Source organism: Mesocricetus auratus, unplaced genomic scaffold (genome assembly GCF_017639785.1).
Source record: "Mesocricetus auratus isolate SY011 unplaced genomic scaffold, BCM_Maur_2.0 Super-Scaffold_4256, whole genome shotgun sequence".
Lineage (NCBI taxonomy): Eukaryota > Metazoa > Chordata > Mammalia > Rodentia > Cricetidae > Mesocricetus > Mesocricetus auratus.
Window position 1 is genome coordinate 89,262,873 of NW_024429182.1, and position 25,633 is coordinate 89,288,505.

Genomic DNA, 25,633 nt, shown 5'->3' on the forward strand with positions numbered 1-25,633 from the left:
TTATTCTGCCAAGCATATTTCCTACTGGGAAGGAGATCACTCTACAGTTGAGTATTCTGGGTCTCTGAGCAGTTACCATTTCTGAAGACAAATTAATACAGTCATGGATTTGCTTTCAATTTGTGTCTTATAGGTAGAGTTAGTGCGAGAGAGGCCTTCTAGCAGCTGGCTAGTCTGGATAAAACATTTCTGGACTTTTAAACTGAAGACATTCATTCCCTTTCCAAACCTCTTCTTTTTTATTTTTAATTGAAAGTCTCCCCAAGTCTATATCATCTCCCAAGTGACCCTTTAATTTTACCTGATCTTTTTTTTTTTTCCGAGACACGGTTTCTCTGTATTGTTTTGGAGGCTGTCGGTCCAGCCTGGCCTCGAACTTTATTATATATTTAAATTAGAAACAAGCTTGCTTCCCATGTCAATCCCAGCTCCCTCTCCCTCCCCTCCACGCCTGTTCCCCCCCAACCCCTCCAGCCCTCCACCCAATCCCCACTGCATTCTAGAGTCTGTCATTTTATTCCAGGGAGGGCCCAGGACCTCCCCCTTTTAATTTTTTTTGTGCATGAATGTTTTGCCTGAATGTGTATCTGTTTTGCATGTGTGTGCCTGGTGCCTGTGGAGGTCAGAAGAGGGCATCAGACCCCCCCTGGAACTGGAGGTACAGAAGGTTGTGAGCCACCATGTGGGTGCTGGGAACTGAACGTTGGTCCTCTGCAAGAGTAGCCAGTGCTTTTAACTACTGAGCCATCTTTCCAGCCCTGTCTGCCCTCCTTCTAAGGGCAGTTTTATACCTGGCACTTGAAGCCCTTATTGCCCCAACCCTTTTATCCCTCTCTGTTTTCAGTTTTCAACCCCTTTTAATACTGTCTTGGTTTGCTTTTTTGGGAGGGGATGGGGGTCTGTACTGTATGGTCAGACTGGCTTTGTTTTATAATCCTGTTGCTTGGCCTCCCAAATGCTGGGATTACGGGCTTGCTCCACCATACCTGGCATTCCCACTTTCTGTATTAGTGCATTCCTTGATGCTGCCTAAACGTATGGTTTTTCCACTCTTTGTTGTGGCAATGTTAAGTATTTGATGTAAGAATTTCCTGTTGACCATCTGGATCTCTGGAAGCCTTCCCTGACCAGGACCCAACATCAACAAGCTTCCTTTTCCTTGCTCTGTTTAGCTCTCCAAGTCCCTTGCACAGTCTGTGTCTCAAGCAAGAATGCAGGATAAGGCAACATCACATCAGATGGACTTTGTAAAGCTGCCCTCTCTGAGTTTTCTTCCAGCTGTTCAGGTAGATTAGATTTAGGGAACAGATGCTATGGTTTCCAGTGACGTTGGTTGTGACCTCTCGGCCATGCTCCCAAAGGGATCCAGTACTTGAGAGTAATACTGGAGACAGTACCCAGGAGAGAGTCCAGGTTCAGTCCTTGGGGAAGACAATTGCCTTCTGTAGTCCTTAGCTAGCTGCCTGCCAGAGCAGACCCGGAGCACACCATTCTGCAACAACAATGATGAAATGTAATGTTTCTGGAGTGCCCCTATGCTTTGAATATAACCCTCACCTCTTTACCTATACATGGCATTTGTTTTATGCTTTCACAAAAAGCAGGCCTGCTGGCATCTATAGATTACATAAATAACTTGCCAACATTACACTGTAAATTATAAAAGTAGGGATTCAAACTGTAGCAACTGTAGCACGGATTCTAGTTGGTCTTAGTAATAAAACCCCAGGGATAGATATTGGGGTTAAAGCTGAAGATCAGAGAAGCAAAGTGGCCAACCACTAGAGAGTTCTCACCTCTACCAATACTCAGACCGAAACCAGAGAAGCAAAGTGTCCAGGCACTAGAGAGCTCAGACGGAAATGGTGATCCTGTCCTCAGACTTCATTCATCTCTAGACTGCTTCAGACACATCTCTTTCTTGTCTCTTCCCACTTTATATTTCTTTCTCCACCCAGTCATATCACTCCTGTCTCCACCTCCCTAGTGCTGGGATTAAAGTTGTGAGACCCCAAGTGCTGGGATGACCTTTGTGTGAGCTCTGCTTCTCTTTTAGACAGATTCAATCTCACGTAACCCAGGGTGGCGGTGAGCTATCAGAGATCTGCCTGCCTCTGTCTCCTGAGTGCTGGGATTAAAGGTGTGTACTACCACTGACTGGCCTCTATGGCTAACTAGTGTGTTTAGCTTTGCACTCTGATCATCAGGCAAGCTTTATTTGTTTGATCATAAACAAAATATCACCATAACCAACCACCACAGTGTATCCCTTTCTCAGCCTCTGAAGTTCCAGAAAAAGACCCACGTGAGTGTGGTGTGTAGGTGCAGCAGGCCTGTAAAGCCCATCACCAAGGAGGTAGAAGTAAGAGAATCGCTACAGGTGGGTACAAGCACATAGTGAGTTCCGAGTGAGTCAGGGCTACACAGTGCGACCCTTGTCAGAAAAAAAAAAAAAACCCAAAGAAATGACACAGTTGTCTTGCTTCTGGGAGAAATCAAAAGGTCTGTTGTTGAGGCGATAGACAGGACCAGGAGGTTTCACTCTCTCAACCACCCTTTTCCTCCTACAAGGGAAGCAGGGAGGGAGGGAGGGAGGGAGGAAGGAAGGAAGGAAGGAAGGAAGGAAGGAGAATTCTGACCTTGAAAAGAAAGAACTTCTAAGTGACTGGGCCTCTTAGGAGGTGGAGAGAGAGAGCTTGGTGCATGGGAGAAACCCTGGTTGTGGGGTGCGGGGAGTGAGCTGTCTGTGAACACATGATTCAAGAGTAGTTTTTGCCTATTGCTTTTCTTTAACTTCCGTTTCCCTATCTGCAAACTAAGGGTAAATATAAGATAAACTGACCCACCCTCTCCAAAGAACAGGGTTTCCTCAAATCTATTAGGGAAAGACCCGTCACTGACACTGAAGAGCAGGGACAAGGAGAAGCTACAGTGTGGTGACTGTCTACGAGCAGGATCCTGTGGGCTTTACAGCTCAGTTGTGCAGCTCTGTACCGGTGACAATGTCTCAGCTTTACTCCCATGGCCCACTCTTTCTGCATACCCCTACTCTTCCAAAGGGCTTCGCAGTCCCGTGAGGGCGGCAGGAGTCCCGGGATTCCGGAGGCAGCCGCTGGCTACACTGCGGCGACTGCTCTGGAAGCCCAGGCCCCCGGGGCCCAAAGAGCATCACGTCATCCTTTGCGCCCGGCGCCCGCCCCTCCCCGACCGCGCGTGCGCACGCGGCGGCGGCGGGTGGGGGCGCCCGCGGTGGGGCGGACAGCTGCTCTCCGCCCTTCCTTAGGCTTGCTCGGGTCGCGGCGCGGAGGACAGCGTCCAGGATGCGGCGCGGGGTGGCCCAGCGCCCCCCTGCCCCGGCACGGCAACGGCGGCCGCTGGGATCCGGCCAGTCCCGGGGGCGGCGGCCCGAGCCTCGGTAGCGGCGGCGGCGGGAGCGGCGGCCGAGGGCGGGCGGGCGGCCGGGGGCGGGGGCTCGGCTCCGCGCGGCTCGCCCGGCTCGGCCCGGCGCCATGAGCGGCGGCGGCGGCGGCGGCGGCGGCGGCGGCGGCGGGGGCTCGGCGCCCAGTCGCTTCGCCGACTACTTTGTCATCTGCGGGCTGGACACCGAGACGGGGCTGGAGCCGGACGAACTGTCGGGTGAGTGCGCGCCGAGCCCGGGCCGGGGCCCTTGGGCCCCGCTTTGTCCCGGGAGCTCGACGAGGGTCGGGCGAGGGGACGGGACGCGGGGCCCGCGGGCCTGCTGCCCCACGCGCGGTGGGCACGGTATCGGCGACCTGCGAAGATGCGGACGCTGTGTGCGTCCAGGAGGTCGAGTGGTTTAGTGCAGAATGAAGGGGAGCGTGCCTTCCAACCCCCTTTTGGGAGGGTAGAAGTTAGCTCACGTCCTAGTGATAGTGAGTGAGTCCCACCCAGACTTTTCAAAAGAGCAAAACAAAAACTTAGTTTATCTGGCCTCTTTCCAAGAAGCCGGTGATACCAGTTCCTCAAAACCGTTATAACTCACTTCTGAGCAGGCCAGGCCCCGGGCTTTCTCTCCACAGCTCTGCCCCTCTGGATGAGACATGAAGTGACAGATCGAACTTGAGTTACACCAAGAATGATTTCTCCCGTGGCACTAGAAAAGAGCTTGTTCCCGGAGCCATGCCTTTTTATGAAAGTTATGTCCTTTATCAGTCGAGGGTCATTTGTGAATAAAAGGCGACGTCCGGGTTGGACAGGTTGTGCTGTGTTGTGATGCTTCTCAAGTTATCTTTCGAAGGGGAAGTGGTGGTGGAGTGACAGTGAGGCCCTGACGAGATTTGGCACCCATTGCTTGAAGGTGTAAGAATTGTAAAATCCCCGGTGAATTCCTCCGTGCTTGCACTGAAACCTTCGAGTTGCAACAGTTTTGAAAAGTTTTTGTTTGGAGTGGCCAGTAGGCAGGTTTCAGCGATGGAGGCTTGTGTTAGACTTTAAAGTATGGCATGCCGATTTGATGAGGGAGGCTCCTTTCCCCTTCTGTCACGATGTGGTCAGTGCGCACCATACAGTTTCTCTTTTGAAAGTGGTCATCCTGTTGACTAATTTCACTCTGCTTAAGAGATGCTAGGGCAGTTTTGCAATTTTTCTTTTGTCACCAGAAAAATTCCAGTATTTCTTCTGAAAATGAAAACAAAACAAACCAACTAACTGCACACTTTAGATGGCAAAAATGGATTGTCTTTTTAAGATATGAGAAACTGATGCTTTATAAAAATTCATGAAGAAGTAATATGGATTGATGCTAGCTGAGCCTCCTGTTGGGGCAACTTTAGTATTCCAAGCTCACCTTTTTATGTCATCTAATTCTTACAGTATAAACGGATGTTGCCATCTGTTTCATATGTATTAACTTTAGAATTTTGGATGATGCAGTTGTTGGAATTCGGTCCTAGGTCTTGGTGCTGGAGAGGATCTGAGAGGAAAATGAGACCCAGAAGGAGATCAGAGCTTTTATGTCTTAACTCTTAGTCCAGTGCTTCTTTGGTGACATTATGCTGTATATAGTAGCCCCTCTGGAGGTCTTTGGAAAACACCAGTGGTGGTGTGCATCTGGAACCCCAGCACTTGAGGAAGAAGCAGGAGGATTACCACAAGTGTAGGGCTAGACAGGACTTCATAGTGAGACCCTGGCGGAAAAGAAAAGAAAGAAAAACAAACTAACATGTTGAGAAGGGTTAGAAATAGCAGTTTTTCTGGATGAATAAAATGATGATGATGATAATAATAATAATAATAATAATAATAAAACAACCATTTTTCTGGGTGAGGCTCAAGGGTAGAAAAACTATTGTTGTTTCTATGTTGTGTTCCTGAATGTCTGTTAAATTGTGTAGGAATTTGGGTTTAGAAAATAAAGACAGCCTTAAAGGATGGTGTAAACCTGTGAGATTCCTGCACCTGGGAGGTGGAGTTGCACTTTATTCTCAGGTCATTAAAAAAAGGAGGAAAGAAAAGCAAATAGGGTTTGGGTTGGAATGAGACAATCTTGTTTTGCTGTAGGGAATATTTGTGTCTGGAGCAAATTAGATAACCAGCACTGTAACTAAAAAGGTTTTACTGAAAACTTAACTGGAACTTAAAAAAAAACTTTCACTAAAAACATATTCTCTCTTTAAGAACATCTGTTAATTATCTGGCTTGTCATCAGGTTAAAATTATATCCCTGTGCAATCTCATTGGGAGAATAAAGAAAAGGATGAGTTGGGAAACTGTGTAAGAAGGGCATTTTGAGTGTTTTTAAATTGGGTTGTAGTAGTTTAATGCCAAGACCAGTTATCCAATAGCTTGCCTTTGTTAGAACAGACACTGATTGAAGGATTTTTTTTTTTCCACCGTTTTCATTTCTGGTGGGTTGATTGGGGAATCTGGATGACCCACGGGGACTCTTTGAGCACAACAAAACAGAATACAAATAACTCTGTGCAGTCCATGCTGAGACTCTCTAGGGTGCATTTTCTCTTCTTAGCTTGGTTGATTGCTCCCAAATTGGTGATGTCATAGTCCGTGAAACTATATGAAATTAAGAATTGCGCTCATATTCTCTGGTTAGATGCTGAGAGGAATCTGTGTTCCTTTCTCCAGCCCAGTTAGATTGTATTATTTCTCAGGTAGTTCCCAAATACTCAAAATAAACAAAACAAGTTGTATTCAGAAAAAGCAAATCAAAGAAGCTTAGGCTGGGTATGATGGTCCACATCTGTAATCCTAGCACTGGGTAACTTCAAGATGCAGGAGTTAGAAGTTTAAGGTCATCCTTTTCTACTTAGCTAGTTTGAATTTATCCTGGGCTATGTAAGACTTCCATCTCAAAAAAAAAAAAAAAAAAAAGAAACCAAAGTTAAAACTGCTTCCAAGTAATTTCATCATCTGGAAGGTAGAGACAGGTAAGTGTGAATTCCAGACCAGCCTGGCTGCATAGTAAGACCCCTATTTTAAAAAAAGACAGAAACTAAAAATTAAAATTAGGAGGGCTGGAAAGATGGCTCAGTGGTTAAGAGCACTGACTGTTCTTCCAGAGGTCCTGAGTTCAATTCCCGGCAACCACATGGTGCCTCACAACCACCTTGAATGAGATCTGGTACCCTCTGCTCGCCTGCAGGCAGAAGGCTGCATACACAATAAATAAATAAAAACATTTAAAAAAAATTAAAATTAGGGACAAAATCTTTTCAGTCTTTTCTATGATGACATAGTCAAGGGTCTTAGAAGTTTAGAGATGCAGTAAATAGTTGTTTCGACCCAAAAGGTAAGTGTGGGCTGGAAGAAAAAGGTTAGCTAATGGTCACATAAAAAAAAAAAGGCACCACATTGAAATAATACACTGAAATAATCTTTGAATGTCACCTTTAAAAATAATTTATTTGTGTTTAATGTGCATTGGTATTTTGCCTGCAAGTATGTCTGTGTGAGGATGGAACTGGGGTTATAGACCGTTGTGAGCTGCCATGTGAATCCTAGGAATTGAACCAGGATACTCTGGAAGAGTAGCCAGTGCTCTTAACCACTGAACCATCTCTCCAGCACTCTGAATGTCACTTTTTGAAAAGAGAAAATTCTGTCTAGAAAATCCAGAGCAGAGTACTTGTCAGGTGGTAATCCTTAGATGTGTGGAGCAGTGAGACTAGAATTATTTTTCTTTTTGAAAATGAGGTCTTGTCATGTAGTTCAGGCTGGCCTGTGACTCCCTGTATAGGAAACTCAGCCCATCTTTGAACTAGGATTTATGTGTGTGCCACTGCACCTGGATAAAATTGGACACGGAGTGTCAGACAGGGAGGCATACTTAGAGATAATAAAATCTGATTTTATAGATGAGAAACCAAGGTCCAGAGAAAGGAAGAGAGTACTTTATTTCCACGACACAGTTCATTCTTTTCTGCTACTTGAGTGATGGTTTGTGTGTTTTGTAGTAGTCTAATGGGGATGAGCGAAGATATTTGTATGATGGGACAATAGCAGACATTACAGCCTTTTATTCTAGCTCAAGTTTGTTTGCTTCCTAATTAAGATAGAGGCTCATGTAGCCAAGGCTTGCCTTGAACTTTGATCCTTCCACCTCTAACTCTTGCCTCCACCTGCTTGAATTAGATATGCACCACCACATCTGGCTCTACTGTTCTTTTTTTTTAATGACTGATTAATATTCTGTGACATAAAACACAATTATAGGGAGCTGGAGAGATGGCTCAGCAGTTAAGAGCACAGACTGTTCTTACAGAGGACCTGGGTTCAGTTCCTAGCATCTACATGGCAGCTCACAACTGTCTGTAACTCTAGTTCCAGGGGATCAAATACCTTCACCCCAATGCACATGAAATAAGGTTAAATAAATTATTAAAAAATGCAGTTAGTTGATTAATATTTCAGTTGTTTCTACTTTTTATAATTATTGTGAATAATGTTGAACATTGCATACAAGGTTTTTGGTGGGCATATGGTTCAGTTTCCCTTGGCTTGCATGCTTAGGAATGAAATTGCTAGGTCATATGGAAACTTTGTTTAACCTTTTGAATAACTACTTTCTAGTTTGTTTTCCAAAATTTCCCTACCAGCTATTATTTCCACCAGCATCCATGTCTTCCTGACAGTACAGTCTTTCTGTCTTGTTTTACTTTATTTGAGACAGTTTTTTCTCTGTAGCACAGGAAGACTGTCTTGGGACTTAGGATATACCTCAGACTGCCTTTACCTCCTGCCTCAGCCTCCTCCTGAGTGCTAGGATTACAGGTATGACCACCAGACCTGGCTGAATGTCTTTGGTTATAGCTATCCATCCTGGGTGTGTAATGTGTGTTTTGTTTTTTTATTCCTGGCTGCTAAGGAGGGATATCTTTTTTTTTTATTCCTAGACAGGGTTTCTGTGTAGCTTTGGAGCCTGTCCTGACACTCACTCTGTAGACCACGCTGGTCTTGAACACACAGAGATCTGCCTGTTTCTGCCTCCCGAGTGCTAGGATTAACGGAACTAAAGCTGTGTGCCACTACTGCCCAGCAGAAGGATATCTTATTAAAAAAAAAAAAGACTGCTTCTCATTTTATAGAGATGAAGTTTGATAGCCGAGTGTGATAGTGCATTCTTGTAATCTCAACAGTGGAGGCAGAGGCAGTACATCCAAGTTCCAGCCCAGTTAGAGAGACTTGCTCCCCTTCCACCCCCACTCTCCATATCATCCCTGCCCCCCCCTGTCTTCCCCTCTCCCCCAAAAAAGAAGATTGATGAATTGGCTGGGGATTGATGAATTGGCAGTGGTAGAATGCTTGTTTAGCGTATTTGAAATCCTGAGGTCAATCCCCAGAAAACCACCACCACAACAAAAAATCTTTGGTGAGTAAGTTTTTTCAAACTGGGAGTCAATATGATTGAGAAGTATTTTGATCTTCCTCTACCAGCCTGTCATCTCCAGGTCAGTTCTCTTATATTCATTACCAGCGTCTGCCCTGAAGCCTAGTTTACTAGCTACAGGACATTCCAATCTTGATGGCTCACCTCAGGCTGTGACTGCTGCTGTAATAGGGGAGATTTCCCAAGTAAGGTCTTGTGTTTCTTTTGTAAGGAAGAACAAGGAAAAAGTTTGGAGAAGGGTAGCTCTCAGGAAATAATGAAGAAGCAGCCCAAGGCAATTTCAAACACATACTGAATTTGTTGGGAGACTGAATTGGTACAATACAAGAGAGCCCTTACTTAACTTCCTCAGGTGAGGATCACATGGAAAAATGTGTGGATTTCACTTTAATGACTTTGGGGCTCTGCTCCTCTCATGAGGAGATCATGTGTCTGTGTTTGGTGCTTAAATCAAACTCTGTATTTATTTATTTTTGTTTTGGTTTTTCAAGACAGGGTTTCTCTGTATAGAGACTGTCCTGGAACTAGATCTGTAGACCAGACTGGCCTCGAAGTCACAACCTGCCTCTGCCTCCCTTTTATTGGGATTAAAGGCCTGTGTCACCACTGCCTAGCTTTTGTTCAGCTCTTCCTTCCTTCCTTCCTTCCTTCCTTCCTTCCTTCCTTCCTTCCTTCCTTCCTCCCTCCCTCCCTCTCTTCCTTCCTTCCCCCCTCCCTCCCTCCCTCTCTTCCTTCCTAGGTTAAAAATAGTTTCTTTGCCTAAGGTTTCCTTTGACAACATCCTTTTCCAGGCCCATTTCCTTTTAGAGACTTACTTTTTGATTAAGTGTGGTAGAAGGTGTAGTTGGGCTTTGCTTGGCTCCTTGACTGGTACTGCTCCTGTAATTGTCATCAGATGAGTGTAGAGCTCTCTGAGGACTAACACAGAAGGGACCCTGTGCTTTTAGTTCCTCTTGGTGTGGAACAGGAGTGCCCTGTGAAAGACTTGCCTTTCAGAAGCTGGCAGCTTCTTGTGGAATCCAGTGATGAAATTTTGTTTGTCATTGCTAAACTTTTAGGTTTACCTCTTCAAAGTAACTAAGTGAGGTAGATATTAGTAGAATGTCCATATTCCAAGTATTTTTGTGATTGTTGATTTAAAAATTTTCATTGCATTTATTTTTGTGTGTATGTGGGGGTACATGTGTCGTATCATGTATGTGGAAATCAGAGGATGGCTTTTGGGAGATTATCCTACCATGTAGGTTCTAGGGATCAAATTCACGTCATCAGAATTGGCAGCAGGCATCTTTACATGCTGAACCATCTTGCTAGCCCAGTTTCTAATTTAATTTAGTATATTATTATTATTATTTTATTTTTTTGAGATGGGTCTTACTATGTATCCTTAGCTGGGCTAGAGCTCAGTGTGTTGAACAGGCTAGTCTCGAATTCACAGAGATCCACCTGCCTCTGCCTCATGAGAAAGGCATGTACCACTGTGCCTGGCCAGTTTTTTATTTTAGTTTGGAATATTTGAGTCTGTGAGTTACAGGATCATGGCATGGTGGACAGTACGAGGGTATGCCAGATCTCAAGCTGTTTTCAGAATGTTCTTGGGGGGTCAAACACAGCTCCAGGAATTAAAATAGCAACAGGTAGCCGGGCGTTGGTGGCGCACGCCTTTAATCCCAGCACTCGGGAGGTAGAGGCAGGTGGATCTCTGTGAGTTCGAGACCAGCCTGGTCTACAGAGCGAGTTCCAGGACAGCCTCCAAAACCACAGAGAAACCCTGTCTCGAAAAACCAAAAAAAAAAAAAAAAAATAGCAACAGGTAGAGTTTAGATCACTGAATTTATAAGTATGCTTAAGATACTTGCTTGAAAAGCAACTGAAGGAGCTTATCTTGGCTAAGTCTGGGGTGTTGCAGTCCATCATGGCAGGGAGATTAGTATGGTGGAAGCACGAGGCAGCTGGCCGCTTCATCTGCAGCTAGGAAGCAAAAGGAGATGGGGCTGGTGCTCAGCTCACTCTCTCCCTCTTTTTTAATCAGTCCAGAACCCTAACTGAGGGATGGTTCCACCTGCATTTAGGGTAGGTCTTACCACCTCAGTTAAACCTCACTGCAAACACTCTTGAAGACATGCTCATCTTTGTGTTATAGCTGATTCTAAATCGAGTTAATGAAGAAAAGCACTGTAGTCAGGTCAAAACGTTGCTAGGACAGGACAGGCATTGTGGTACCAGTCTGAAGCAGAGGAAGACAGATCTAGGATTTCAAGATAACCTGGTCTACATAGTGAGTGCCAGACATGAGACCATGTCTACAAACAAACAAACATGATTACCAGCAGCCAGGAAGTGTTGGCTCATACCTTTAGTCTCTGAATTCTAGGCTAGCCTGGTCTACAGAGCCGAGTTCCAGGACAGCCTGGGCTGTTGCACAGAGAAACCCTGTTTCAAAAAACAAAACAAAACAAAACAAAACAAAAAAAAGGAAAAACAAATCTTTTGTTCAGTGTTACCCAGCAAGTTAAAAAAGAATTGTTAGAATCCAGGTCTCTGTCTTCTGTCCAGTATTGATATAACTTTACTTTTTTTTTCCTCTTTTTTCTGAGACAAGGTTTCTCTGTATTGTTTTGGAGGCTGTCCTGGAACTTGCTCTGTAGACCAGGCTGGCCTCGAACTCACAGAGATCCACCTGCCTCTGCCTCCCGAGTGCTGGGATTAAAGGTGTGCACCACCAATGCCTGGCATAACTTTACTTTTAATTAAAACTTAAAAAATATTTGGTGATGGGGCATTTCATTGCCATCGAATCGCAGAGTTTGGCACAGTATGACATGTGGGCTTTTGTGGTTCAGTCTCCAGCTCATACCTGAGTAGAGCTGCAGTGTCGGGAGATGAGGCAGATGGCCTGCTTCCGTACCTACAGCTAGTAAGGCTGGCTGTGGGTTTTTCTTCTCTCTCCTCTCTTATCAGTTTTGGAAATCTTAGATCGGCAAGTGAGTAGAACTTTGGTTCTAAGAAGGCTAGTGCTTCCCCCTCCCTGGTGTCTCTCTGTGTTTAAGGGCGTTTCAGGGTTTTTGCATGTGGTCTGTTTTCTTTGAAGAAGAAAGGACAAGATTTGCATCTTCTAACCTCAGAAGTCTCTTGGTATACTTAGTGTAGTGTGCAACTCTCATCTTCTGTGTTGGTAGTCAGGGGTTTCCTTGTGAGTTCTGTGGTCTTGTAATGAAATGATGTGGGAGATAACCAAGAAACTTTGAGGGTATTTTAAGTTGTGGAAACGGGAGAAAATGACTTAGAAATAATAATCACAGGCCAGGATTCATAAGATAGATTAATTTGCTAAATTCGTCTATGGCCAATTTCACTCATCTTAATTATAAGTTAGGCTGACATCTTGGGAAAGTCTAGAGAATTGGTTCTATTGGGGTGCAACAATGACTGTTTTTTCAGAGAACCTGTGTTCTATTCCAGCACTCACATGACAGCTTACAACTATTACTCCAGTCCCAGGGCATGCGATGCCTTTTGGCCTTTGAGTACACTACACAGGCATACATGCACACAAAATTAGAAGAACTAGCAGCCTTCCTATATAAATGACAAATATATTGAAAAATCAGTGAAACAGTCCTGTTCACAAAAACTACCAAAAAAGCTTAGTTTTATTTATGTGTGTATTTGTCTGCTTTTCTGTTTGTGTAACTGCTTGTCGCTGTGTACCATGTGTATGCCATCCCCACTGAGGCCACATGGGGGCATTAGATTCCCTGGAACTGCAGTGATGGATGGGTGCTAGTGAACTGCCCTTAACCACTGAGCCATCTGTAAAGCCTTGAGTTTATTCTTTTCAGGTCAGAGTATCATCTCTGATTGTCTGACCCCCCAGGATTTCTCCATCTAATATCTCACCCTGGTCTCCAACTCAGAGGTCTGCCTCCCTCTGCCTCCCAAGTGCTGGGGTTAAGGGTGTGTGCTGTCACTACTGGGCAAGAGTCTGTTTTTGTAATTTACAGATGACAACGGTATCATTGGTTTAGCCTGGTTATGTAGATAGGGATTAGTTTTGTTATCTACTGTTATATTATTGAAAAAACTAGAGATTTAATTTTAGGAAAATGTCTTTTCCCTTACTTTTCATTTAACATGACATTAAAAAATTTAATTTTTTTTTACATGGACCAGTGAGATGGCTCAGAAAGTAAAGGTGCTTGCTGTCAAGGGATCCACATTGTGGAGGGAAAGAATCAACTCTCAAAAGTTTTTTGCTTTGTTACCCACACACACAATAAGTTCAGTAAACAATTAAAAGAAGCTTAATTTTCTCTTAGTTATAAAATCCTGACCATCATACAACTTTGAACATTACAGAACTATGTTAGAAATTTCTCTTGACCCAGAGTCACCTAGGCAGGGTTCTTCACTTCACTGGAGACAGTTATTTATATAGTAAGTGCTTAATGGTGGTTTGTCGTATTATTATGAAGAAACAGCAGCTTCTTTTCAGACCTTAACTGGTTTTCTGATGTAAGGGATAATACTAACCCTCTTGGAACTTCATCAGCCAAACTTTAAACTGTGCTAAGTACTGAGTAGTGAATGTGAGAGAGGTCTGTAAGAGAGAATCACAAGGACTATGATTAAAGTTCCTGATTTTTTTTTTTTCGAGACAGGGTTTCTCTGTGGCTTTGGAGGCTGTCCTGTAACTAGCTCTTGTAGACCAGGCAGGTCTCGCACTTACTGAAATCCACCTGCCTCTGCCTCCTGAGTGCTGGGATCAAAGGCGGTGGCAAGTTCCTGAGTTTTTAAAAGTTTGGAAGTCAGAGTCAAACTTGAATCTGAGATGTTGATGAGAGGAACATTTTGTTTTTTAGTCTGATTATCTCATAGTTTATACATTAAGGAGATGAATATGTATTTATCTTGCTACATATAGCCCAGGCTATCCTCTCAACTCTTCTAGTCTCCTACCTTGGACTCCATAGTGCTGGGATTACAGACATGTTATTGGAGTTTTCTTGTTCCACCAAGTCCTGCTGCTCTTCAGCCCCAAATAAGCCCACAGACACTATGTTAGTTATAAAACTGTTGGCCGATGGTTAGGGCTTCTTCTTCTTCTTCTTCTTCTTCTTCTTCTTCTTCTTCTTCTTCTTCTTCTTCTTCTTCTTCTTCTTCTTCTTCTTCCTTCTTTCTTCTTTCTTCTTCGTTAGGACTTCTTTTTTTTTTTTTTTTTTACAAAAGTTTATTTATTACAATGTACAACAAGCTCCAAGATAACACTTCATTCTAGCTGTAGGTAGCAAAGATGTTATAGTAGGGAATCCAGATGTTTAACAGGCTCCAGGATGACACTTCATTCTAGCTGTAGGTGGCAAAGATGTTATTATGGCAGGGAATCCAGATGTTTAAATAGGAATGGAAGAGGGTCACCATCATCTCAGGTATGAGGAACAGCTTACTTTTTGCCAGATTTCTTAATTCCACCTGTGCCCAGGGGCCCCTTCCCCGCGGCCTTGGCTTTCAGCTCCTCCAGTTTCTTCTGCTCCTCCTTTTTTTTTTTTTTTTTTTTTTTGGTTTCTGCTTGAAAGCCTTATCTTCCTCGTCCATCTCCTTGGCCTGCTTCTTGGGCTGTTTCAGGGGCTTCTTTTTGCCACCTTCGCGGCCCGACATGGCGCCCACAGACAGCCCCTTCCCAGACCCCTCTCGTTAGGACTTCTTATTGGCTAGCTCTGTCTTAATTGTTAACCCATTTCTATAAATCTATGTATTTCCAAATGGCCTTGGCTTACCGGAGAATACCTGGACCTGTTACTCCTTTTGCGGCTATGTGGCATCTCTTGGAGTGCCCCCTGCCTCTCTCCCCAGCATTCTCCACAAGGCCTGGCTTTATCTATCTATCTATTTATCTGTCTGTCTGTCTGTCTGTCTGTCTATCTATCTATCTATCTATCTATCTATCTACTTTTTTTGGGTTTTTTTTGGAGACAGGGTTTCTCTGTGGCTCTACCTCCTGAGTGTGAGACTAAAGGTGTGCACCACCACTGCCTGGCTTGGAGTATTTACCTACCTTCCTTCCTTCCTTCCTTCCTTCCTTCCTTCCTTCCTTCCTTCCTTCCTTTTTTTCTCTCTTTTTAAATCAGCAAGTATGGGAGTTACTTGCTTCATTTTTCCTAAATTTATTGAAAATACTCCAGCCAGAGTATTTACTTAAAAAAAATATATATATATATTTGGTTTTTTGAGACAGGGTTTCTTTGTATTGTTTTGGGGCCTGTCCTGGAACTTGCTTGATAGACCAGGCTGGTCTCAAACTCACTGGGAGCATGAGGATTTAAAGTATTTATTTATTATTGTTTTATTTGTGTGTATGTGTGTGAGCCTGTATGAATATATGTATACAGCGTGTGTATGGAGGCCAGAAGAGGCATCAGATCCCTTGGAACAGGAATTGTGAGCTGCCAGGTGGTGCTGAGATCCCAGTCTCTGATAGAGAAGCTAATAAAATGCTCTTAACTACTGAACCACATCTCTCCAGCCGCCACAAACTAAAAAAACAAACTTAAATTTTACTTCCTAAAGTACCCTGTTTTCCTCATTTGTGGTAGTTTTGGAAGGGAAACCAGTCCTGACTCAGTTGGAAACATAATCCAGTTTTGGTAGACTTTATTTTATTTATTTTTTTGTAGTCCTTGCAGGCCTTGAACTCATATATTGCTACCTGCCTTTTTCTCCCAAGTCCTTGGATTAAAGGCATGCACCACCACACCTGACCCTGACATGTTTTTATAGTTTTATAGTACTAAATCAACTAAGTTTTTATAGTATAGAAGTGAGGAATTAATATTCTAAATTGTTAATATTCTAAATTTTAGATGAAATTTCATTACTAAGTCCAAAGAAATTAAGTCAGTCAAATTGAGCTAGGAATGGTAGCCCATGCCTGCATTTAGTGCTCATGAGACTGGGGCAATTTGAGTCCAGCCTGTACTACATAAGTACATAACAAATTCTTATTGTTATCCTTTTGTTTTTCTTCCAGGACAGGGTTTCTCTGTGGCTTTAAGGCTGGTTTGTAGATCAGGCTGGTCTAGAACTCACAGGGATCCACCTGCCTCTGCCTCCTGAGTGCTGGAATTAAAGTTGTGTGCCACCATGCCCGACTCGACACAGTAACTCTTATAAAGGAAACATTTAACTGGGGCTGATTTACAGTTTTCAGAGGTTCAGTCCATTATCATCATGGTGGGGAACATGGTGGCATACAGGCAGAGATGGTAGCTGATTTGAAGGCAGCAGGAAGAGAGTGACCCTGGGCCTGACTTGAGCATTTGAAATCCTAAAGCACACCCCAACTGACACATGTCATCCAACAGGGCCACACTTCTAATCCCTGTCAAGTAGTTCCACTCCTTAATGATCAAGCATCCACATATATGAGCCTGTGGGGGCCATTCCTGTTCAAACCACCTCACCCTCATTTATGGTGAGTCTCCACCTAAGTTCTCCTAATCTAGATAATGCTTCACAGGCACCCCCAGAGGCTCATTTTGTGGTGATTTCCAGTCTCATGAGTTACCAGTGTTTAACAGTTGGTGTTTCAGGAGTAGGGGTGCAGCACAGCGGCAGAATACTTACTGATGTGTGCAAGGCTAGTTTCACAGTTTCATTCTCAGACCTAAAGAAGTTTGCTGGACTAACTGCTTAGGAGTAGTAGCTGCTCTTAAAGACCGGGCCATCTCTCCAGCCTATGTTGAATTATGTAAAAATATCACATGCTGCCAGAAAATGCCACTCTGCACTTGGTAAGAAAGTATTGGGGTGCAGAAGATGTACACTGAATTGTGGCTCTTTGGAGTAAAGGCATCTGGAAACCCTTAGCCTTGAAATCTTTTGTTCTCTTGTCTCTCCCCTTCACTCTCCTGAAGAGAATTGTAGAATCCAAAGTTCCTCAAGGAGAATCTCAAAAACCGAGGTTCCATCCCTCATCCCCCCAATAATTCTTGAAAACCTAGAAGGGCAACTCTTCCCTTCTCCTTTCTCCCTTGGTTCTGCATTCCAGATAGACTCTGTCCTAGTTTGGAAGAAAGGGGTGCTGCGTGAGAACAGTCTGCATGGATGGGCCTCCCATCTGACCACACCCTTTCACCCAATTACATTTCTGGGTGACTTTCCAGTCTGCATCAGGCCTCAGCATAAAGGTTTCCATTTTCTCCTGGGTTCCTGAAGACTCCATGTTACAGAAAACTTGCTTAATTATGTTTGTTATGCTTGCAGGCTGGAGAGATGGCTCAGCTGTCAAGAGTATATACTGCTTTTCAAAGACCTGAGTTCAGTGCCTAGTACCTATGTCAGGTGGCTTACAACCTGCCTATTGGGCTCTGTGGGTGCCTCCACTCCCAGGTGCACAGATATACACATACAATAAAAATAAAAATCAGTTAATTTTCCCTTTTTGATTTTTAAGACAGGGTTTCTCTGTGTACTGACTGTACTGGAACTCTCTCTGTAAACCAGGCTGGCCTTGAACTCACAGAGATCTGCCTGCCTCTGCATACCATATGCTGGGATTAAAGGTGTGCGCCACCATGCCTGGAAAGTCTTGGATCTTTGTGCTAGCCTCATCAGTCTTGGGTTGCTTGTTATGACTTACCAGACCAGGCCATAAAAATGGAATGTCCTTCTTTAGAGACCATGACTTTGACAGCTTGTCACATGGCCTACTAACCATAGCAAATTCTCCAAATCTAAAATGGTGCCTCAGTGGGTGTGTGTTCACTGTAGGATATGTAGTTGTGCTAAAAGGAAGCAATATAGTAGTCCTTGCTATACAAGCTTTGTCCTAGTTATGCATAGTGGGTCACATCTGTAATCTCAGCATTTAGAGCAGTGGTTCTCAACCTGTGGATCTTCATTCTGGGGTGTGTGTGTGTGTGTGTGTGTGTGTGTGTGTGTGTGTGTGTGTGTGTAACAACCCTTTCACAGGTGTCATCTAAAACCATTGGAAAACAGACATTTACATTATGATTCATAGCAGTAGCAAAATTACAGTTACGAAGCAGTAACAAAAAATCTTATTGTTGCAGGGGTGGGGGGTGGGGGAGTGGGTAACGACATGACAAACTGTATTAAAGGTTTGCAGCATTAGGAAGGTTGGAGAACCACTGTTATAGGAGGTGAAGTTGTGAGGATTAGAAGTTCCGAGGTTATCTTCAGCTCCATAAGGAATTTGAGGCCTGCCTGGGCTATTTGAGACTTTGTCTCAAAACAAAAATAAAAAGAAACACCACAAAAAAAAAAAAAACCAAAAACAAAAAACTGAGTTTGTAATCTAGTAATCTGGAGCAGTCCTGTCTGGGTAAATTCTCAAATTCCAGTCACTTTATTAAAACTTGTTAGATATATGAGTTGGCTAAAGTCTGCTGCATATAAGCTGTTAAACATTGGGCAAAGCCCCAACATGACAAAGAAAACACACCGAGAAAGGAAGTGAGCAAATCTGCCTCCAGGAAAAAGCACAGGTGTAACAGATGGTCTCTTGATTTTCCTCCCTTTCTTGGGTTAGTGCCTGGGAAGGGGCCTCCGTGGCCTTTCTGGGGTAGGGGACAGTTTACTGCCTCCTTCTGGGTGTTTTTGGATGAATCCTGAGTGCACAGTCAGCTGGTGATGTAGACTGTGGTCCAGGCTCTCTCTGCAAGGAACAGTTAGCTTCACTTTATGTTATTACAAATTAACTTCAGTTTCATGTCAAGAGGAGATAAGGGACAGGGAACATTTCCAAAACTCACAATCCGTATTGTTTTTTTTTTTTTTTTTTTTTTTTTTTCGAGACAGGGTTTCTCTGTATTGTCTGGAACTCACTCGGTAGACCAGGCTTGGTCTGGAACTCACAGAGATCCACCTGCCTCTGCCTCCCGAGTGCTGTGATTAAAGGTGTGCGCCACCACCGCCCGGCCACAACCCTTATTGTGTGTGGCTTTATTTTTTTTAAATTTGGAATCAGTCATTATACTTGTGACAGATCCTTCTGCGTCTGCCCTCAAGTGATGGACATATAGTTGGGTATCACCACACTTGGTTTGAATATATGTTTTTAAGGTGTCATTACTTAAAAAGACATCTAATAGTAATCTCAAGGCTAATTCTTTTTTTTTTTTTTTTTTTTTTTTTTTTTGGTTTTTCGAGACAGGGTTTCTCTGTGGCTTTGGAGGCTGTCCTGGAACTAGCTCTTGTAGACCAGGCTGGCCTCGAACTCACAGAGATCCACCTGCCTCTGCCTCCCAAGTGCTGGGATTAAAGGCGTGCGCCACCAACGCCCGGCTAATTTCCATTTCTTTCTATTCTGCATTGTGCCCCATTACATACAGATGACTGGAAATGCTGTTTGGTTTGAATTGCAGTTCACAAATTATCTGGAAGACAGGTAAAATTGAAATACAGGGGACAAAACACACTGGTTCTTTAATATGTCATATTAACCAGACCCAGATCTATACATCTCAACGAACTTCTCTTTTGTTATTACATTTAGTTAGTTTGTGTGTGCATATATGTGTGGGCATACATGTGGAAGTTAGAGGATAGATTGGAGAAATTGGTTTTCTCTTGCAACCATGGGGATCCTGAAACTCAAACTCAGATCATCAGGTTTGGCAGCAAGTGCTTTCCTGCTGAGCCATTCTATTCCCTCCCCCCAAATATGGGCTGCTTCATGAATGTCCATGTCATCCTTTCGTCCAGTCTTCTCTCTGTTCTCCAGATTGGATAATTACTTTATTGTTGTCAAGTTTGTTACTTTTGTTATGTCTAATCTACTGTCAAGCCTGGTCACACAGTGATGTCTATTCCTATGTTAAGACCTGCATTTCATTCATCGTGACTGTAATTGTTTTAAAAATTTTTTCTATTTCCAATACTTAGGCCAACTCAAGGTTGTGTGTTGGTTGATTCTTCTTTTGAGAATGGATCATATTTTCCTTTCTTTATATCTTGAGCAATTTTTTTTTTTGGTGATAGGGTCTCACTATACAGCCTACCTGGCCTAGAACTTGCTGTGTAGACTAGGCTGCTCTTGAATTTGCAGGGGTTTACCTGTCTCTGCCTCTCAAATGCTGGAATTGCAGAAACGTACTGCCATATGTGGATTTGGGACCCTTGACATTGAGTTCACTGTATTGGCAGACTCTGGATTCTGTTACCGTCCTTCAAAGAGCATTGATTTTGTGTTTATTTTGTTAACTTTCCCTGAATCTCATTTTTCTTTTAGTTTGACTGTGTGGTGTATGTTCCATTGAGGGTTGGCCAGAGTTTATACACAAGTTTTAAGATTCCTCCTCTAGTTCTCTTTAGAATTTCTCTTTAGTTTTGGTGTTCTAGTTGCTGCATAGTCTTCAGGTTTGCCCTCTGGTGAAGACTGTAAGGCTGGTGCGAGTTTTGTTAGAGCTATGGATGCCTTCATGTCACAGTGGGACATGCAAGCTGGAAGCCACAGACAAAGGGGAACTTTCCAGAGTTTCTCTTTAAAATGTGAGTTCTTCCCCTGTCAGCCCTGCCTGCTTTTGATATTTTCAAATAGTTTCTTTTTTTTTTTTTTTTTTTTTTGGTTTTTCGAGACAGGGTTTCTCTGTGGCTTTGGAACTAGCTCTTGTAGACCAGGCTGGCCTACGAACTCACAGAGATCCGCCTGCCTCTGCCTCCCAAGTGCTGGGATTAAAGGCGTGCGCCACCAACGCCCGGCTCTTTCTTTCCTTCCTTCCTTCCTTCCTTCCTTCCTTCCTTCCTTCCTTCCTTCCTTCCTTCCTTCCAAATTAAATTTTGTCAAGTTCATGGTTGTTTGCAGGAAAATTGATGTGGTGGTAGGATCTATTCTGCCATGACTATAAGAAAACCTGGAGGATCTGAACAGAGCTGATAATTGAGGTGGACTAAAGTCTCATGCAATAGCCAACTTTATTCAGAGCATCTGAGGGCTAAGAGGAGTCACATGAATAGAGTGCAGTCCCAAGAACAAGCAAATAGCACATGGTAAAAAAAGATTTTTTCCATAGAGGCATGTAAACAAATAATGATAGATATAATAAAGTAAACTTATTCCTATCTGCTAAACCTGGGAGGGGCACAAAGGCATAATCCAAGAATAATTCTGTGTTTTTGAAGAAACTGAGGTCACAAGACTCTTGTTTTGGTTTCTTGGAGTTTTCTTGCAAGCACTCAGAAATCCCCTGCCATACTCTCTACCCTCTCCTCCTCTCCCTTCTTTCCTTCTTCCTCTCCTTATCTCCTGCCTGCCTGCCTCTCTATTGCCCTCCCCTCTCCCCTGTTTTGGACATGGTTCCATGTACTCCAGTCTGGCCTTCAGCTTATAGTGTTTCCCAAGCACTGGGTTACAAGCATGTGCTACGATACTCTGCTTCAATGTAGGCTTTTAATGAAGGAAAGAAGAAGGGCTCAGACTGACTACTCTTCCAGAGGACTGTGGTTCAATTCCCAGCACCCACATGGAGGCTCACAATTGTCTGTAACTCTAGTTCCAGGGGAACCTGACACCCTCACACAGACATGTAGACAAAACACCCAATGCACATTTAAAAAATGAAAAGGAATAATCATTAAATCAAGTTTTAAAAAAAGGAAAGAAGAAAATAGTATTGCTCTAATTTGGGTCAGCACAAGCCTGGAAAACAGTTACGTAGTGGTGCGTGTGGTTTAGCATGCCCACATAGGCTGTTTATTTCCTTCCCAAATTAAGAGGAATATTTGGAGTTGTGATTCCTAGCTTTTTTGAGTTAATTCTGGGATTAAGAATCTGATAGGAATCGTGGTTCCCTTCCCAGAAAAATGCTTATGTCTTCATAAAATCACTTTTGAGAATTCAGGAGTTCTTTGAAACTTTCAACGTAAGTCTCCCTCCCCCAATTTATTTCAGTTAAGCTGATACCAACAGAGCAACAGCAATAATACAGAAAACGTATACAACTCATTAGATATCCTAAGGCATGTGAGATTTATAGAATTAGTTAGGGTTTCCTGAAATGTATCCCTGTAGAGGCAGATTCACAGAGATAGAGGAGCAGCAACACATCTAACTTTTAAGTTGTTAGAAGTGGGATTTAGTTCTTATATCTGCTGCTATTACAGAGTTTTCTGTTTGTTTGCTTTTTGGTTATTTTGAAACAGTCTCACTGTCTTCTGGCTGTCCTTAGAACTCACTGTGTAGACCAGTCTGGTATCAAAAGCATAGTGATCTGCCTGCCTCTACCTCTTTATTGAGTGCTGGGATTAAGTGCTTGCACCACTACACCTTAATTAAAAATTAAGGTTTAGCCGGGCGTTGGTGGCACACGCCTTTAATCCCAGCACTCGGGAGGCAGAGGCAGGCGGATCTCTGTAAGTTCGAGACCAGCCTGGACTACCAAGCGAGTTCCAGGACAGCCTCCAAAGCCACAGAGAAACCCTGTCTCGAAAAAAACCAAAAAAAAAAAAAATTAAGGTTTAAAAGATTTATTTTTAATTTTATGTGTTTGGATGTTTTGCCTGCTTGAGGCCCGAGGAGGGAGCCGGATCCTCTGGAGCTGGAGTTAACAGATGGTTGTTAGCTTCCATGTAGGTGCTGGGAATTAAATCTGGGCCCTCTGCAAGAACAGACAGCGCTCTTTAATTGCTGAGCCATCTCTCCAGCCCCCTGTTTATGTTTGTTATATATGTTGGGCAAAGAACTACCTGTCGTTACTAGAACAGCAGGAATTTGTGGTGTGATGTCACGTTCCTAGTATTGTTTGAATTTTCTAGAGATCTACACAGTGGAGGGACTGTGCCTGTGTAGAGACAGTGATCTCTGTAGGTGTCTCAGTTATTATTTTCTCTCTGCTGCTTTTAAAAATGCAGCCCTCCATAAACAATAAAGGATTGAATCATATCAACAAAAAGACTTTCGGTTTGTGAGCTCCTTTCTTCTCTTATTTGACATCGGAAAAAGGAGATTTATTTCCAATACATATGAAAAGGTTTGTTTATAAAAATTATAAAAATGTGCCAGATGGTGGTGCCGCACGCCTTTAATCTCAGCACTTGGGAGACAGAGGCAGGCAGATCTCTGTGAGTTTGAAGCCAGCCTGGTTTACAGAGTGAGTTCCAGGACAGCCTCCAAAGCAATACTGAGAAATCCTGTCTTGAAAAACCAAAAAAAAAAAGTGCCTTCTCAGAATTTCGACTATGGACGATCACTCTGTCAGCTGCTTGCTGCTTGATTTTGGGATGCAGTAAGAAGGCCTGCCTTGGATGGAGGATCTCAGCAGGTGCGGCCGAGAACCTGACTAGCTGGGCATAAGCTACAGGCCTTGGTTGTAGCTGTTGCCAGCTGCCTGCTGATTGTGCCAGTCTTCTTGAGTGAAGATTATTAAGTATATTTTGAGAGATGAATGCTCTAAAAAAGAAAGTTTCAGAGGAATCTCTTGGGAAGAAGGAATTGGAAGATGAGAGAAATTGAAAGTGGTTGGTACTTAACAGAAGGAAAGTTGTGTCTTGACAGAAGTTGAAAATTATAAAGAAATAGGCTGCTGCTTCTGAGCTTGGACAAAACTCATAGTGGATGAAAAAGATTTTAATTAGGAAGCAATATGTCTAACCGGGGTTTTTAGTTTTTTGAATAGGTGCACCCCCCATCACCCACTCTCTCTCCAGGGGTTTCCTATAGCCTGGGCTGGCCTCAAACTCTATGTAGGGAAGATGACCTTATACTTAAACATTTTTAACTGTGTGTGTGTGTGTGTGTGTGTGTGTGTGTGTGTGTGTGTGTGTGTGTGTGTGTGTGTGTCTGTCTGTCTGTCTGTCTGTCTGTCTGTCTGTCTGTGTACCATAGAAGCCAGAAAAGGGCTTCTGATCTCCCTTGAACTGGAGTTAGAGGTGGTTGTGAGCCTACTGATGTGGGTTCTGGGAACTGAACCTCTGCCCTTTGGGAGAGCAGCAAGGACTCTTAACTGTTGAACCCGATCTTGAGCTTTGATCTCTTGTCTTCTGTGCACCATAATAGCTGGTTTTATGTGGTGCTTTGTACATGCTGAGCAAACACTACCAGCTGAGCTACATTTCTGGTTCTAAAAGGAAGTTAGTGAGATGCCTGTGGGACTATTTGTGGTAAGAAGCTTTCAGTCCTTAGGTCTTTGTCATCTGTAATGATGATCAACACATCTCCCTTAATGATTTCTAGTCCCCATGGGCATGGTGGTGCACGCCTTTAATCCCAGCTCTTGGGGGGCAGAGGCAGGTGAATCTCCGTGAGTTTGAGGTCAGCCTGATCTACAGAGTGAGTTCAAGGAAAGCCAGGACTGGGGGGGGGGGACTGTGTGTGTGTGTGTGTGTGTGTGTGTGTGTGTGTGTGTTTGACACACATACACTAGCCCCCTTGAGTTCTGAACTACAATTAGAATTCTGTTAGCTAGTGTGCACAAACAGGCCCCCATGCCACCGTTAGCCTCTTGAGCTCTGAGATTACAGGTATGACTCTCACACTCAGCCAATCTATTTTAGAATAGAAAACATGAAAGAATATCATATAAAGTAAGGGTAAGTATTATTTTATGGATTTTTTGGGTTTAGGGTAATATGTATATATACACATGTGTATGCAGTTTATTGCTTTGTGACTTAAAATGTGTCTTGTGCTGGAGTCATGGTCAAAAAGGTTGAATAATACTGCTCTAATTGTAATACTCTTGTTATTTCATTTATCATATAGCATTATGCCAGTACATTCAGGCTTCTAAAGCCAGGGATGGTGCCAGCCCTTTCATTTCAAGTACGACTGAAGGTAAAAACAAAATGAAATTGAGCACACCCAAAGCTTTCTGGTTCTCAGTCTCTCTAGTGGCAGTTTGACTCTTTGGCCTTTTAACCATCTTGATCCTTTTTGAGCAGTAGACCTCTCAGATTTGTGTCTCTCTAGGTGGTTCTTTCCCTCCTTATTTTAATGTTATTAACTCAACATATGCTAGCATTTTTACGAGGAGGCAGGGAGACACTAAAAATTCTAGCAAATTCAGATGATTCTAAACTGATAAAATAGTCCATTAGAAAACATCCCTGAAGTCTTCTTAATGTCTTTGTATTTTTATTATCACAGAAGTATATAGCTTACTCTTAAAGTGGTATGCTTCTACAATGTTTCCAGTTGATTTTAGGCAAATTAAATGTAACTTTCAGGGTCAGGGGAATGGGCATTCCTCTTTCATTCCTTGTGCTTTCTCCCTCTTTTACAAGAAAATTAACCAATGGGCTCCTAGCAGTGATTTCATTTTGAAGGTGGTGATGTCCACTATTAACTGCGCTATACTTTTTCAGCTTCTTATTGACATAATAACTTTCGATGCCTTTCCTACTTAGGTGGCTGGCATACTAACCTCTTGCCTTCATTTCTGTTCCTTGCTGGACTGCCACATTTTGTGTTCATAACCCTATGATTTAAAGGGACTGTGTGGTGGTGATTTGCTTCATTTTTTCCTACAGGAGAAAATTTTGAGCAGACTCCATTGAGACGAACATTCAAGTCTAAGGTCCTTGCCCGATACCCTGAGAATGTAGATTGGAATCCTTTTGACCAGGATGCAGTGGGAATGGTTAGTATTCATTAACTGTGGAATTAGTGCAGAGTAATTTATAGTAGGGTTGTAGTAGCTGTGCTTCTCCATTGAGTCCCTTTTTGGGGGGGGGCAGGGGAGCTGTAGCTTAAACTCATGGTCTTATTCATGTACCTGGCAAGCACATCTTTGAGGTATACCCCAGCACTAGTAG

The 25,633-nt window shown here is 43.3% G+C and overlaps 2 protein-coding genes and 1 pseudogene across 4 annotated transcripts in view; 1 reads left to right on the top strand and 2 right to left on the bottom strand.

The window, feature by feature from the left end:
- Window positions 1–703: 703 nt before the first annotated feature.
- LOC121133961 (dapper homolog 3-like) lies at window positions 704–3,511 on the bottom strand. Its single transcript, XM_040731358.1, has 2 exons — window positions 3,044–3,511; window positions 704–1,492 (listed from the first exon to the last, which is right to left on the bottom strand). Exons 1-2 carry the CDS (start codon window positions 3,509–3,511, stop codon window positions 1,298–1,300), a joined length of 663 nt encoding a protein of 220 aa, XP_040587292.1. The 3' UTR covers window positions 704–1,297.
- The window catches only part of Dennd5a (DENN domain containing 5A), a 62,212-nt gene continuing 40,075 nt past the window's right edge, over window positions 3,497–25,633 (top strand). For 2 of the 3 annotated variants that reach the window (XM_040756462.1, XM_040756482.1), the window contains exons 1-3: window positions 3,497–3,636; window positions 24,582–24,653; window positions 25,349–25,458. In XM_040756462.1, coding sequence (XP_040612396.1) covers window positions 3,510–3,636; window positions 24,582–24,653; window positions 25,349–25,458 — 309 coding nt within the window. In that variant the 5' untranslated portion in view covers window positions 3,497–3,509. The remainder of the gene's footprint in view (window positions 3,637–24,581; window positions 24,654–25,348; window positions 25,459–25,633) is intronic. The other variant, XM_040756471.1, reaches the window with a different exon arrangement.
- Window positions 14,117–14,545, bottom strand: LOC121143911 (annotated as a pseudogene).

Excerpts from the sequence above, each read along its gene's own strand:
- LOC121133961 (XM_040731358.1), bottom strand. The coding sequence starts at position 3,511 with ATGGCGCCGGGCCGAGCCGGGCGAGCCGCGCGGAGCCGAGCCCCCGCC. Across the intron at positions 1,493-3,043 it reads AGCCCTTTGGAAGAGTAGGG|AATGGTGTGCTCCGGGTCTG; the intron begins GTATGCAGAAAG and ends TTGTTGTTGCAG.